The sequence below is a fragment of the Macaca nemestrina genome, chromosome 2, assembly GCF_043159975.1.
Source record: "Macaca nemestrina isolate mMacNem1 chromosome 2, mMacNem.hap1, whole genome shotgun sequence".
Classification (NCBI taxonomy): domain Eukaryota; kingdom Metazoa; phylum Chordata; class Mammalia; order Primates; family Cercopithecidae; genus Macaca; species Macaca nemestrina.
In genome coordinates, this window is record NC_092126.1 from 151,362,284 (window position 1) to 151,377,128 (window position 14,845).

The 14,845-nt window shown below is 44.5% G+C and overlaps 2 protein-coding genes across 7 annotated transcripts in view; one reads left to right on the forward strand and one right to left on the reverse strand.

Moving 5' to 3' along the window:
- Positions 1-8,258, forward strand: part of LOC105477730 (tRNA splicing endonuclease subunit 2) — a 57,102-nt gene extending 48,844 nt beyond the window's left edge. The window contains exon 13 of one of the 4 annotated variants that reach the window (XR_003017113.2): positions 5,453-5,914. The gene's annotated coding sequence lies outside the window, so the exon portion shown is untranslated. The other 3 variants (XR_984917.2, XR_984919.2, XR_984916.2) reach the window with 3 other exon arrangements.
- Positions 6,021-13,083, reverse strand: LOC105477729 (MKRN2 opposite strand). 3 transcript variants are annotated; one of them, XM_011734398.3, is made up of 4 exons: positions 12,762-13,081; positions 9,874-9,923; positions 8,257-8,419; positions 6,021-6,718 (listed from the first exon to the last, which is right to left on the reverse strand). In XM_011734398.3, exons 1-4 carry the CDS (start codon positions 12,968-12,970, stop codon positions 6,478-6,480), a joined length of 663 nt encoding a protein of 220 aa, XP_011732700.2. In that variant the 5' UTR covers positions 12,971-13,081; the 3' UTR covers positions 6,021-6,477. The 3 variants fall into 3 exon arrangements, with proteins under 3 accessions (XP_011732700.2, XP_011732702.2, XP_070948333.1); XM_011734400.3 differs by lacking the exon at positions 9,874-9,923 and having other exon boundaries at positions 8,257-8,400; positions 12,762-13,083; XM_071092232.1 differs by lacking the exon at positions 9,874-9,923 and having other exon boundaries at positions 12,762-12,948.
- Positions 13,084-14,845: the final 1,762 nt, after the last annotated feature.

The following is a 14,845-nucleotide window of genomic DNA, read 5'->3' on the forward strand; positions in this document are numbered from 1 at the left end:
GTTTGAGACCAGCTTGAGCAACATGGTGAAACCTCTCTACTAACAAAAATTAGCCAAGCATCATAGCACAGGCCTGTAATCCCAGCTACTCAAGAGGCTAAGGTGGGAGGATCGTTTGAGCCCAGGAGGCAGAGGTTGCAGTGAGCGGAGATCATGCCACTGCACTCCAGCCTGAGCGATATAGAGCAAGACCCTGTCGCAAAAAAAAAAAAAGAGGAGGGGGGAATGGGAAGGGGAAATACTTGCTCTTTGGTGGTTGAGGGTGACCAGCTAAGGTAGTAGCCTGAGCTATATTCTCTTAACTGGTCCAGACACTACTTGAATGATTTTGCTGCAAGCCCTTACATGTTTGTTGTATGGGGTATTGGCTATCCAAATTGGCAAACCATAATAGCAAACATTTGGAGAGTGGGAGTTGAGATGGGGCAGATGCCTGTGTATTTATCCCTGCAGCAGCCTTGTGAATTCAGGAGGAGGGACCCACAGAGGGGTGTTTGAGGCTCAGAGATGTTGGCAGGTGTGCATCACTACCAGTCATGCACACGGAGGACTGGACCTGAGATCAGTGTCTCAGCACTATCCTAAAAATTACATGCAGTCAGAAATAGAGCCCTGTTGTCTGGTGGTGGTGGTGGTGAACAAGGAAGGCCACCCACCACATCAGGCAGGGCCAGCTTTGTGCTCCCACACAGTCCTCTACCTCAGGGATGGGGTGCAGCCTGAGGCCCCCTTACTTACTGGTTGTGCCTGTGATTTCGAAAACAGCATCAGAAAGATTCCATGACGACCACCTATGGATCTAAGGGTAAGAACCTTGGTGCAGTGTGTGGTGCTTGGCTTTTAATTCCCCAGAGAGAATTCTGAAAACTGGGTAGTGAAATGAACCTTCTAGAAAGGAACACTTCAAATCTCAGCTCTGCTTCCCTGTGGTAGTGTGCCCTGAGCAATTTACTTGCCTTGATAACTTCAGTTTTCTTATTTCTAGCATGTGGCTAATGTTGTTTACCTAATCATGTGGTTGTGTGGGTAAAGGGGAGCTCAAAAAGCACTGTAATCCCAGCGCTTTGGGAGGCCAGGGTAGGTGGATCACTTCAGGTCAGGAGTTCGAGATCAGCCTGGCCAACAGGTGAAACCCTGTCTCTATTAAAAATACAAAAAAAAAAAAAAAAAAAAAAATTAGCTGGGCGTGGTGGTGGCGCCTGTAATCCCAGCTTCTTAGGAGGCTGAGGCAGGAGAATCACTTGAACCGAGGAGGTGGAGGTTGCAGTGAGCCCAGATCACACCACTGCACTCTAGCCTGGGGGACAGAGTGAGACTCCATCCAAAAAAAAAAAAAACCTGAAGTTTCATTGTTACTTATTGATAACTTTAAATTGATAATTTTTTTAAGAAAAAAAAAATTCTATTAACTTGAATGTGGTTCTTATTTTCACCCTTGTGGAGAAGCACTTGGATTAAAAAGAAAGAAATTTTCTCTCCTCCTACCACCCACCTCCCATGTACAATTTTACTAACTGAACTGAATTTTTAAAATCTCATTACAAACTTGAATAATCATCCCATGAATATTAACTCCCCTAACACTATAACCGAGGCCCATTTCTAAAGTTGATCTTAAAACTGGAAAATTTGAGTCTCTCTAATTTTGTGAAATATAGGGATGCTTTTTACATGATGTAAAAATCATATTTGTAAAATGGTTAAACTAGGAGGCAATATTTTTATTGCAAGTATGATCTTTTAAGTGAAAAGTTTCTGTCATTTAAAATTTTTAGAGTCTTTATATTTTCATAAACAGTATTTCAAAGGCAAATGTTCTTCCTAACTTTTTGTGTGTGTGTGTGAGACAGAGTTTTGCTCTTGTTGCCCAGTCTAGAGTGCAGTGGTGAGATCTTGGCTCACTACAACCTCCACCTCCCAAGTTCAAGAGATTCTCCTGCCTCAGCCTCCCAAGTAGCTGGAATTACAGGTGCCCGCCACCCTGTCCGGCTACTTTTTGTATTTTTAGTAGAGACAGAGTTTCACCATGTTGGCCAGACTGGTCTGGAACTCCTGACCTCAGGTGATCTGCCTGCCTTGGCCTCCCAAAGTGCTGGGATTTTCCTAACTTTTAAATGGCACATTCTGCTAAAGTAGAATCAGAAAACTTGAGTCCACATTTCAAATCGCCACTGGGAAAACAGTGGTAACCTAAAGGAATGTTGCTTGATCACTCTGAGCCTTGGTTTCCTCAACAGTAAAATGAGGATAATTACCACCTCCTGAGTTTGCTTTGCAGACTAAATGAAATGAGATGACATACAAAAGGGTCTGGCACACAGTAGGTGTACTTTTCCCTTTTCAGACAAAGTGTAAGCATTGCCATCCTTATTTTCACTAGGAAGTGAAAAGTGAAAAGCCTATTTTATGCCCTGGTAGGTGAGACAGTGGAGGGGAAGGAGGTGATGGAAAAATAGTTGGAGGTAAAGTAGTAAAGACAGCTGAGGAGACTGGGAGGCGAGGCAATACTGCAGTAAGCACCTGCTGTACACAGGGGGCTAGATGCAGCCATTGGGAGGTTTTTTTTAATTTTGCTTTTTGTTTTTTGTTTTAATAGTGGCTGGTAGGTTTTCCTGGTTCTAGGAGTAATTCATGCGTGCTGTAGAGGCTTTGGAGAATTACCTTCGTATAGATCATTTTAGTCTTTCAGACAGGAAACACTTCGGCACTTACTGTGAAAAGGATCCCGGTGGTCATCCCATGAACACTGATCGAGTCCCAGATGTGTGCTCTGGGGAGTGCTGAACAGTGGAGTGAAGAAGCACATCTCGGGAGGTGCTGGGAAGAAACTTGGGATGTCATCTGGGGAACAGAGTTACTGCCAGTGCTGAGTCTCCCTGCCGCTTCAGTTAGCATTTAGCTGATATGATAAAGGAAACTTAATCGAAGGAGTCTCAGTTCATAATTCTACGGACTGAGCAACATTGCCATCTGTTGGTGTAAATCAGTAACTGATTTCCTTTATTAGGGGCAAAACCTATAGATTGGTATGTGGTCTTATTAAGAGGAGGGGGCCAGGCGCGGTGGCTCATGCCTGTAATCCTAGCACTTTGGGAGGCCGAGACAGGTGGATTGCTTGAGGCCAGGAGTTCAAAAGCCAGCATGGCCACCATGGTGAAGCGCCGTCTCTACTAAAAATACAAAAAATTAGCCAGATGTGGTGGCGGGCGCCTGTAATCACAGCAACTCAGGAAGAATCGCTTGAACCCGGGAGGTGGAGGTTGCAGTAAGCCGAGATCACACCACTGACTACAGCCTGGGCAACAAGAGCAAAACTCCATCTCAAAAAAAAAAAGGAATTCGTAGCCTGCTGAAGCGCGAGAGAAGAAATGAGGCCAGCTTTTGCCAATGTCACCTCCAGATTGGAGAGCACCCCCTAAAATACAGAATGGGGACCATCTAAAGCTTTTCTTGAAAATTAAGGGGTGAGAATCGCAGCACTTTGGGAGGCTTAAGTGGGAGGATCACTTGAGAACAGCCTGGGCAACATAATGAGACCCTGTCTTTACAAATAATTTTTTAAATTACCTGGGCGTGGTAGCATGCACCTGTAGTCCCAGCCACTGGGAAGGCTGAGGTGGGGAAATTGCCTGAGCTCAGGAGGTTGAGGCTGCAGTGAGCCGTGATTGTGCCTCCAGACTCCAGCCTGGGCAACAGAGAAAGACCCTGTCTCCAAGAAAATAAATGAAAAGAGCTGCAGCCCCTAAGGGAAATTAGCATGAAATAGGCATTTCTTAATTATTTTAGCTGACTTTCATTGTTTACCACCTTTCTGTGTTTGAATGTTGATAAAAGCAAATCCTGATTTTCTCCTTTTTCTTCTCTAATGATGGCGAAGTATTGACCCAGTTTCTGCACGTACTAGGTACAGCTGGTCCCTTTCCGTTTGCTGGGGTTGTCCTCTTGACCACTGCAGTGTGGCCCAGGGGTTACAGGCGCAGCTTTTGTGGTCAAACCCTGGTTTGAACCCCAGTTTTGCCACTGTATGGCTTTGGACAAGTCATTTCCTCAATTTCCCTTTTCATCTATAAAAGAAGCATAATGTTAGGACCCACCTCAGAGGATGGTCTTGAGGATTGACAAGGAAGAATAAGTGTTTCTTCTGGTGTGGAGTCCTTTATGAATACTCATTAACTGCAGCTGCTGTTACTACTAATAATGACTAAAGAATTAGACTAGAGAAGCTGAATCCTAGTATAAAATGTGAAGAAATGAGGGCAGATTGGAATTCTTTTCATCTTTACCCTCTGGGGTTTTGTTGACTTCTTGAACACCATGTCATAGTTCTGCTTAAAACGGTATCAAATTCTGGGTGGGCAGTTTTGTATTTGAAGGAAAGTACCTGAGCTTGTAAATGCAAATGTTGCTTTGCCGTGCATTCTTTCCCACTGAAGTTAACTGTGTTGAAACGTGGACTAAATGCCTTTTTGGAAACAAGCTTTAAGGATCTGTAGCAACTTTTCTGAATATCTTTATTACTAATGCTAAAGGATAAAGCACGTTTAAGTTTATTTGAGCAGACAGCCATTCGTGAATCAAGCCGCACCAAAACCAAGGTGGTTCGGGCTCCTGAGGAAGGGTGTGAAGGGAGGCTTTTAGAGGGTGTATGAGGAGGCACAGGAGAGAAGTTGGATGGTTAAAGTTTGAGCAGTTGTCTTATTTAGGTTATCCCAGTGGCAAGTATCTGATTGTGTAACTAATGTTCAGTTGGCCATTTAGGATTGGCTGAGCTTAAGTTTCGTTTAGTTTAATATGGAACTGGGTGTTGGATCCATCTTGGTATAATGGCTTTCCCCTAAGTTATTTTAACACGAGGCAGTTATTGGTACCTTTAAGATGGGTTTGATTTTTGGAAATTAGACATCAGTTGGTACCAAGACTGGGGATTAAGTGAAGTAGTACATCACATTTGGTCAAAAACAACCGAGTTCTGGAAGAAGTTTCCAAAGAGGAATTCGGGAATGTTTTGCCTGTTGGCCTTTTGCAGTTCAGTGATAATTTCAGTACACAAACTCCAACATACTTGTAAAAAGTCACCTCATTTCTTTACAGTTTCTCATCCCAGTTTCCCCCGTGTCCTCCTGTGAAGGTATCAGAGAAAGAAGATAGCCTGTCTTCCTGTCCTTTCTGAACTCTGCCTTTTCAGTGGGCAGAGGAAGTGCTTTGTGGCACAAACCCAACCCCCGAACCTCCATGTGTTGGGTCAGGCAAAATGAAATGGACACAGGCTGGAATTTTACTGATTTGAGGCGTCGCTGGGCTCGTTTGTGCAAATAGACTCAGAAGAGCTCATTTAAAAGGGGTGACCATTTCCTGATTTAGATTCTGAGGGGTTTTGGTTTTGTTTTACTGTTGTTCACTATCATGAGCTTACCATGGGCTTTTTTTTTTTTTCTTTTTTCTTGAGATGTAGTTTTGTTCTGTTGTCCAGGCTGGAGTCCCGTGCTGCAATCTTGGCTCACTGCAACCTCTGCCTCCTGGGTTTAAGCGATTCTCGTGCCTCAACCTCCTGAGTAGCTGGGATTACAGGCACTCACCACCACGCCCAGCTAATTTTTGTATTTTCAGTAGAGACGGGGTTTCACCATGTTGACCAGGCTGGTCTCAAACTCCTGACCTCGTGATCTGCCCGCCTCAGCCTCCCAAAGTGCTGAGAGTACAGACATGAGCCACTGCACCCGGCCCTTAGCATGTGCTTTTAAACTAAAAACCACGAGGGGAAAGTACTCATTACCTCATAACTTGTGTTTCACCCACCTTGCTGTCTTCATATCCCCACTTTCTGCATGCACATTGGAAGGTGAATTTGTTCAGCTCACATTCATTTATAGGAATAATTTTCATTGCTCTGTGAATAAAATGTGCTGCCACTTTATGCTGTAGATGGATTCTTAGTTTAAAAACCTCATTGATAAGAAAATAATTTTGTTTTAATACATATAATTTTTAAAATCTGGGGCAATTTTTATTTTATAAAGTCTTACGACGTAAGCTGACATATGCTTGAAGGGAAGCCATACACGTTTTTATTTTTTATTTATTTATTTTTTTTGAGATGGAGTTTCACTCTTGCCAGACTGGAGTGCAATGGCGTGATCTTAACCCATCGCAACCTTCGCCTCCTGGGTTCAAGCGATTCTCCTGCTTCAGCCTCCCTAGTAGCAGAGATTATAGGCATGCGCCACCATGTCCGGCTAATTTTATATTTTTAGCAGAGACGGGGTTTCTCCATGTTGGTCACACTGGTCTCGAACTCCCGACCTCGGGTGACCCACCCGCCTCAGCCTCTCAAAGTGCTGGGATTACAGGTGTGAGTCACCACACCTGGCCCATACACGTTTTTATTAACCACAGTTAAGTGCATTTAGAAATCCATAGTACTGATTAAAGGTAGCAACCACCTTACCCCCAACGCCCAGGCTGCACTTAACATAGCTCTCAGCACAAACCACCACCTTCAGGGGGTTGTGCCTCGTGCTGGGGACAGTCAGTGACATAGAAGCCATGCTCCCGTATCGCCCGGTAGAGTGTGATGAACTTGGACGCCAGCCTTGTCCGCGGGACTATGTACTTCTCCGTAAATTCACTCTTTTCCAGTTGCTGTCTGCCTTCTGCCATCAGAACGCAGTTAATGAACGTGAGTGTGTAAGTGTAGCAGTTGTGGTGGTCTTCTTCATACCTTACGGAAGAGAACAAGGGTGTTGAGAAGAAAAGGCTGCTCAGGAACAGGCCGTGAAGCTACCCATCAGGTGCCTCAGCAAGCAAGGCCTCTGCTGGTTCATGTGGTTAAGAAGCTTCAAGATGTGCACTTCAGGCCAGGTGCAGTGGCTCACACCTGTAATCCCAGCACTTTGGGAGGCCAAAGTGGGAGGATCACTTGAGGTCAGGAGTTCGAAACTGGCCTGGCCAGCAAGGTGAAACCCTGTCTCTACAAAAAATACAAAAGTTAACTGGGCATGGTGGTGCACGACTGTGGTCCCAGCTAGTTAGGAGGCTGAGGCAGGAGAATTGTTTGAACCCAGGAGGCAGAGGTTGCAGTAAGCCAAGATCTCGCACCACTGTACTCCAGCCTGGGTGCATAGGAGGTTTAGCAATAGGGTATATAAGCCTGTCCCAAGCTTCAATTATAATGTTTCACCTACAAGCTCCTTCCCATCCTATTCTTTTCATGTTCACTTCAGACCCTAACTACAAAGCCTGGCAGAACCTTCATTTGATCCTAATCAGAATCATGAAGCCCAGATTGTTTTGGGCTTCATGTAATTCTGGGGGATGGTTGGTCTCTGGGCATCTGCTTGCTGCAGATTGGCATAGATTCACCCAGATGTTCAGAGTGGTTACTCAGTTGCAAGTTAACTACCAATTTGGGGAACTCATTGAACTTCTAGATTTCAGAGATGGAATTCCATATGAGTTTTATGATATTCCATAGTATCCAAACTTATTTCAAGGGAAACCTCAAAATCACAAATATGCTATACATCTTATAAAATGTTGAGAGTGAGAAATTAACTTGAAATTGCTAAAATTACAAAAAAGAAGCTTTTACATTTTGAACATTGTTTTTTGGTTTTTTTTGTTCTGTTTTGTTTTTCTTTTTTTGAGACGGAGTCTCACTCTGTTGCCCAGGCTGGAGTGCAGTGGCGTGATCTCAGCTCACTGCAACCTCCGCCTCCTGGGTTCAAGTGATTCTCCTGCCCAAGCCTCCCAAGTAGGGACTGCAGACGTCCGCCACCACGCCTGGCTAATTTTTGTATTTTTAATAGAGACGGGGTTTTACCATGTTGTCCAGGCTGGTCTCGAACTTCTGACCTCAGGTGATCCACCTGCCTCAGTCTCCCAAAGTGCTAGGAATACAGGTGACAGCCACCGTACCCAGCCTGAATATTGTTTTTTTAAATTTTTGTTTTAAAGAAATATATCGTGACTTGCTATATATGTGTAAAAATACCTTGTCACACAACTGAAATAATACAGATTCTAGTCCTTTCAGCTCTTAAAACGCTGTAATTTTGTTATATGTGTGTGCTGACCCAACTGCAGAAAATCTAGAGTAGTTCAACCCCTGTTTAAATTCTGTTAGCGATGTTAATATCTCTGTATCAGCTCAACGTGAAGCTAAATGCTGCGGAGTCCTCTGTGAGCTGGGGCCACACGGGGATCCCACTTGCATAGCATGTGAGTGCCAGCGAGGGTGCAGCATTTGCAGTTGTGTACCTGTGAGGCAGCCAGGTCCCCGAGGTGGAGAAGTCTTCCAGGTACTTGTCCCATTGCTCCATCATTCCATACATGTGGGGCTGCAGTAATGGGATGCTTATGCTCTGTTCCCACCCTGCTCCATCTCGCTGGACACCATGTGCACTGTAATTATACACAACCCCTGCAAATCAAAACCAAAGTCATGTGGCGCCTCAAGGAGACACACACCTCTGTGAAAAAGGGACATCAGAAAATGACGGTAGCCATGTGGTAACTTTACATAATATAAATCCAGGGTGGAGGTTCTAGAATCTTTCTTCCGCCTAATGAGATTTAGATTTGCCTGGAGTCAGGGAGGGGTTTATGTAGCCTTCCCTGTTACTAGCAATCATTTCCTTGAGAGAAACCCAGTTCTAGCTCTACCTGCTATTCAGGGCTGTGAATTTGCCCGAGGAAACAGAGACAATAATAGGCACCAGGATCATCATCTCCAATATTTTTATTGAAGTTCTGTATTTACCAGTGGGTCAATCTTGTCTCCTTAAATCAAGAATAAATGTCCACCTGCTAAAGATGAGTGGTAAGTATGACTGTTCTTGTGGGTAACTAAGTTCAGAACCGTTCTGGATTTCTGATCAGTGTCACTTTCTCTTGCCTCAGTGGGTAAGGAAAGGCTGTTATTAGACTTCACCTGTGAGGCCTGGCTAGGTGCCTCACCTGCCTCATCATATCCAGGCTACATATCCTGCAGGTGGCTCCATCCAGGCCCTTTTCCTGCAGACAAGAAAGCTTCTGGCTGAAGGGTTGCACACACTGCCCTCAGAGCTATAGGTGGCCAAAAGAACAATTTTGTTTCATCTTCACTTTCCTTTAAAAAAAAAAAAAAAAAAAAAAAAACTGCAGGCCCCACCACATCCTGCTTTACTCCTGAAGTCCCTAGAATGTGGGGACCCAGTGGTAGTCAGCTGAGCATAGGATTGGAAGTCAGAGGGCCTGGTTCCAAATTCTGGTTCGGACACAAGATACGAGGTCTTGGGCAAGTCAATCTCACTGGACATCTATTTCTTCTTATTTTAAAAATCAATAGGCCGGGTGCGGTGGCTCAAGCCTGTAATCCCAGCACTTTGGGAGGCCGAGACGGGCGGATCACGAGGTCAGGAGATCGAGACCATCCTGGCTAATACGGTGAAACCCCATCTCTACTAAAAAATACAAAAAACTAGCCGGGCGAGGTGGCGGGCGCCTGTAGTCCCAGCTACTCGGGAGGCTGAGGCAGGAGAATGGCGTAAACCCGGGAGTCAGAGCTTGCAGTGAGCTGAGATCCGGCCACTGCACTCCAGCCTGGGCGACAGAGCGAGACTCCGTCTCAAAAAAAATAAAAAAATAAAAAATACACAGGTTTGTATGGCTCTTCACTGAGAAAACATTAAAGAGCTTTCAAATATATTGTTAGTAATAATTTGCCATAAAGTCGAATATTTCTCATTTGGGAGCAGTGCCCACCTCATGGTGCAGTAGAAGAACCCAGTGAACAATGGAATCACTCATTAGATGTTGCCATAATCAAATCTCCACAAATACTGCTTTCCTTTTACTGGGTAGTGGGGGTTTTTTAAGTTACAAAACTGCACTTACCATTTGTGTTAGTTATTCCAACATGAAGATCAGACCTTCCATCATACTCCCTGAAAGAAACAAGGTTTTTTTTTTTTTTCTGGTTTGCATGTGTTTGGCATGAAGAACTGGCATTTAAAGTAGGAGGAGCCCAAACACAGTGGCTCAAACCTATAATTCCAGCACTGGGAGGCCAAGGTGGGCGGATCACTTGAAGCCAGGAGTTTGAGACCAGCCTGGCCAACATGGCGAGACCCCATCTCTACTGAAAATACAAAAATTAGCCGGGCGTGTCAGTGTGCACCTGTGTCCCAGCTACTCAGGATGCTGAGGCACAAGAATCGCTTGAACCCGGGAGGTGGAGATTGCAGTGAGCCAAGATCGCACCACTGCACTCCACCCTGGGCGACAGAGCGAGACTCTAAGAAAATAAATAGAGCCAGCTGGGTGCAATGGCTCACGCCTGTAATCCCAGCACTTTGGAAGGCTGAGATGGGAGGATCTCTTGAGGCCGGGAGTTCAAGGCCAGCCTAGCCAACATGTGAAAACCTGTTTCTACTAAAAATACAAAACTTAGCTGGGCCTGGTGGCACGTGCCTGTAATCCCAGCTACTTGGGAGGCTGAGGCATGAGAATTGCTTGAACTCGTGAGGCGGAGGTTGCATTAAGCGGAGATTGTGCCACTGCACTCCAGCCTGGATGACAGAGTAAGACTGTCTCAAAAACAAAAATACAAGTAGGGGGAGAGGCATGGTGACTCTTGCCTGTAGTCCCAGCTACATGGGAGGCTGAGTTGGGAGGATCACTTGAGCCCAGGAATTCAAGGCCTCAGTGAGCTATGATTGTGCCACTGCACTCCAGCCTCAGCGACAAAGGGAGACCCTGATTCTCAAAAACAAAACAAAACCCCAAAACAGTTTGGGCTTCATGATTCTGATTAGGATCAAATGAAGGTTCTACCAGGCTTTGTTGTTAGGGTCTGAAGTGAACATGAAAAGAACAGGATGGGAAGGAGCTTGTGGGTGAAACATCATAATTGAAGCTTGGGACAGGCTTATATGCCCTGTTGCTAAACCTACTATGTGCTTACCATTTGTGTTAAGTTCAAATAGACTTCCCTCTTACCAGCAAAACATTTCCTTGAGACAAACCCAGTTCTAGCTATACCTGCTGTTCAGGGCTGTGAAGTTGCCCCCAGGAAACAGAATAATAGGTGCCAGGATCATCTTCAATATTTTTATTGAAATTATTTAATTTTTAAGATTAAAAATTAGTCCAGGTGTGGTGCCTCAAGCCTGTAATCCCAGCACTTTAGGATGCTGAGGTGGGCAAGTCATATGAGACCAGGAGTTCAAGACCAGCCTGGACAACATTGTGAAACCTCGTCTGTACTAAAAAATAAAATACAAAAATTAGCTGGGTGTGGTGGAGGGCACCTGTAATCCCAGCTACTCGGATGACTTGAGACACGAGAATTGCTTGAACCCAGGAGGCGGAGGTGGCAGTGATCCGAGATTGCACCACTGCACTCCACCCTGGGCAACAGAGGAAGACCCTGTCTCAAAAAAAAATAAATTAGTCTTTGTTTTACAGATAAGGAACCAGAGACACTTGGAGCTGGTTAGAAGAACCAGGATAGGCATCAGGGGCTTTATGATGCCCCAGCCTGTAATGCCCTCTCTGTGCTGTGCCCTCTGCATTGGCTGCCTCCCTGAGCAAGGCCCAGGGATGCTGTCTGTTTAGCACCTAACAGGATGACCAAAACCTTTTACATATGTTGGTTCATTTCATCCTCATAGGGACGAGAAGGAAATTGATTAAGGAAGTTAGTAGGCAGGAAGGTGAGTAGTCAACTCCCGTTTTCTTATTCGAAATCAGCACTCTTGAGGGGACAGGAAAGTTAGGAGGGTGAACTCTAGGGAGCATTAGACTAATGATACACAGGAGCCGAACATGTTTCCTAAGGCATACACCAACATTCTACGACCCATGCTCTCCTAAAGCCTGGCCTACTCTGGGCCGATCCTAATCCTATTGGTAAACTCCACGGGGACAATAAAATATAAACCTGGCTGGGCACAGTGACTGATGCCTGTAATATCAGCACTCTGGGAGGCTGCGGCGGGTGGATCACCTGGGGTCAGGAGTTTGAGACCAGCCTGGTCAACATGGTGAAACCCATCTCTACTAAAAATGCAAAAATTAGCCAGGCATGGTGGCGAGCGCCTGTAGTCCCAGCTACTCGGGAGCCTGAGGCGAGAGAATCACTTGAACCCAGGAGGTGGAGATTGCAGTAAACTGAGACACCATAGCATTCCAGCCTGGGCAACAAGATCAAAACTCCGTCTCAGGAAAAAAAAAAAAAAAAAAAAGTATAATCCTTTCTTTTGCTTTCTAATTCATCCTTTTTGTTTATACCAGCACTCAGCAAGAGAGAACTGAATTTGTTCTTAAAGCCAGGTGGTGTCTACAATGGAAATAGATCAGTTCCAGTCTTCAATTTAATTTGCCTCCATACAAAATAGTCTGTAAGTGCCAGTTCATCAGGCCCGGTATATTGTACCTGTTTGTCACTGAAACTACAAATTAACTGGCAGTAAAGGTATTATTTAGATATTAGCTGCTGGGTCATTTTCCTGGTTAGCCTCTGAGCAATGTTTTTCTCTCTGAAAATCATATGAGCAGTTTTACTCCTCATATATTCCACATATATTCTTGCACTTATCACTGCAGGAACATATGCACACCATCAATTTTTTGAAGCCAGTAGGCCTGCATCTCAGGATTTAAGGCCAAAGCTGAAAAAATTGTCCACCAAACCTCACACATTATATATTAAGGAAATTTTGGTGACTAAAACAGAAGGAAAAGTTTGCACAATGCAATTGAACACTTTAAAAACACTGTACCTGAGAAATGTTCCCTGAGTTGGTCTGAGGTGGAATGAACATTTTTCTTGATGTCCATTAGTAAATGGATTAGCGATGCTAACAGGTGCGTCCTCCAGCTTCCTCGAGCCCAGGTCCTGCTGGCAGAGAGGGCAGCACTGGGGCACACTGAAGCTGTAGATGTATTTCTCACAGTGGTTGAATTTAATTAAAGCCTCTGTGCAGTGCATAGCTTTCGCCTCCTGGGATGCCAGGGGAGGTTTCCGGAGACTTCCTTTTCCTCATTATACACCTGGCAAACACACACCGCCCCAAGGAACCTGATCAGTGGTGATGTCATCCTGACTGATGGCTTCAGAAGCCAAACCAGATAGGATTAACCAGTAGCCAGGCCTCCCCATAGACTGTTTCTTAAAGAGCTAGTTTCTATTTGTTTATTTCCATTGTTTATGGTAGCTGATAACTGCCAGCTCCTATTCATCCTTTAAAGCCTCACTTTTCTGTGAAATCTTTCTCAGCTTCCCCTAGTCTTCCCTTGCAGTGGCAGTGCTGGATTCATATTTCTGTCAGAACTCTTATTTATTTAGAGACAGGGTCTCACTCTGTCACCCAGGCTGGAGTGCAGTGGCACGATCTTGGCTCACTGCAACCTCCACCCCCAGGTTCAAGTGATTCTCCCCCCTCAGCCTCCCCAAGTAGCTGGGACTACAGACGCACACCACTACACCCAGCTAATTGTTGTGTTTTTTGGTAGAGATGGGGGTTTCACCATGTTGGCCAGGCTGGACTTGAACTCCTGACCTCAAGTGATCCGCCTGCCTCAGCCTCCCAAAGTGCTGGAATTACAGGCATGAGCCACTGCACTCAGCCTAGAACTGTTATTTAATCATTTAGTTTTGTTTCTACCATTAGTCTGTGAGCTTCTTGGAATTGGAGACTGACCTTTATTTTTGTGTTCCCAGAATTGGTTAAATCATTTGTTGTTGCATAAATAAATCCTTAATTTAAGGCTATTTTATTTTGACATTTTATATTGTAAAAGTAATTTTGCTTGTAAAAAGAATAACATCCAGAATGTTCTGGGGATTTTTTTTAAAAAGTTAGCAGCCCTGTTAGAAATAAGCATAGTGGTTATAGGAGGGAGATACTGACTGGGAGAGGACAGAGGTGGTTTCTCGGGTCCAGGGCTGTTATGACTCATTATCTGGGTGTTAATAATATGGGAGTATTCCATTTGTGAAAAATCATCAAGCTGTGCATTTTATTATAAGCACTATATAATTTTTCAATTTTAAAATAATTTTTTAAATTTTTTGTTTTTGTGGGTACATAATAGGTGTATATATTTAAGGGGTATATGGGACTTTTCTTTTTTTTCTTTTTTCTTTTTTTTTTTTTTTGAGACAGAATTTCACTCTTGTCACCCAGACTGGAGTGCAGTGGTGTGATCTTGGCTCACTGCAATCTCTGCCTCCTGGGTTCAAGTGATTCTCCTGCCTCAGCCTCCTGAGTAGCTGGGATTACAGGTGTCTGCCACCACACCCAGCTAATTTTTGTACTTTTAATAGAGATGGAGTTTCACCATGTTGGCCAGGCTGGTCTCAAACTCCTGACCTCAGGTGATCCTCCTGCCTCAGCCTCCCAAAGTGCTGGGATTACAGGCGTGAGCCACCGCGCCCAGCCTCCATGGGATATTTTGATACAGGCATACAATGTGCAATAATCACATCAGGGTAGATGGGGTGTACAACTTAAAAATAATTTTTAGCTAGGTGTGGTGGTGTATGCCTGTAGTCCCAGTTACTCAGGTGGCTTGAGATGGGAGGATTGCTTGAGGCTCGAGGCTGCATTGAGCCAAGATCATCCTACTGTGCTCTAGCCTGGGCAACAAAGTGGGACCCTGTCTCTAAATAAATAAATAAATAAAATAATTTTAAGCAATTCCATTAAAATGTTCGGAAGAAAAGTAATGCCCCTTCTTTCTCACATAACATTTTTCCACCCACCATATTCTACTTTCCGGAGAACACTAATGGTATATTAGGTTTTTTAAAAGCTCAATATTGGCTGAGTATGGTGGCTCACACCTATAATCCCAGCACTTT

Coding starts and splice junctions, on each gene's coding strand:
- LOC105477729 (XM_011734398.3), bottom strand. CDS start 12,970: ATGCACTGCACAGAGGCTTTAATTAAATTCAACCACTGTGAGAAATAC. Junction 8,420..9,873: donor TGGAATAACTAACACAAATG/GTAAGTGCAGTT, acceptor TTTGATTTGCAG/GGGTTGTGTATAATTACAGT. Junction 6,719..8,256: donor GGGACCTGGCTGCCTCACAG/GTACACAACTGC, acceptor CTCTTCCGTAAG/GTATGAAGAAGACCACCACA.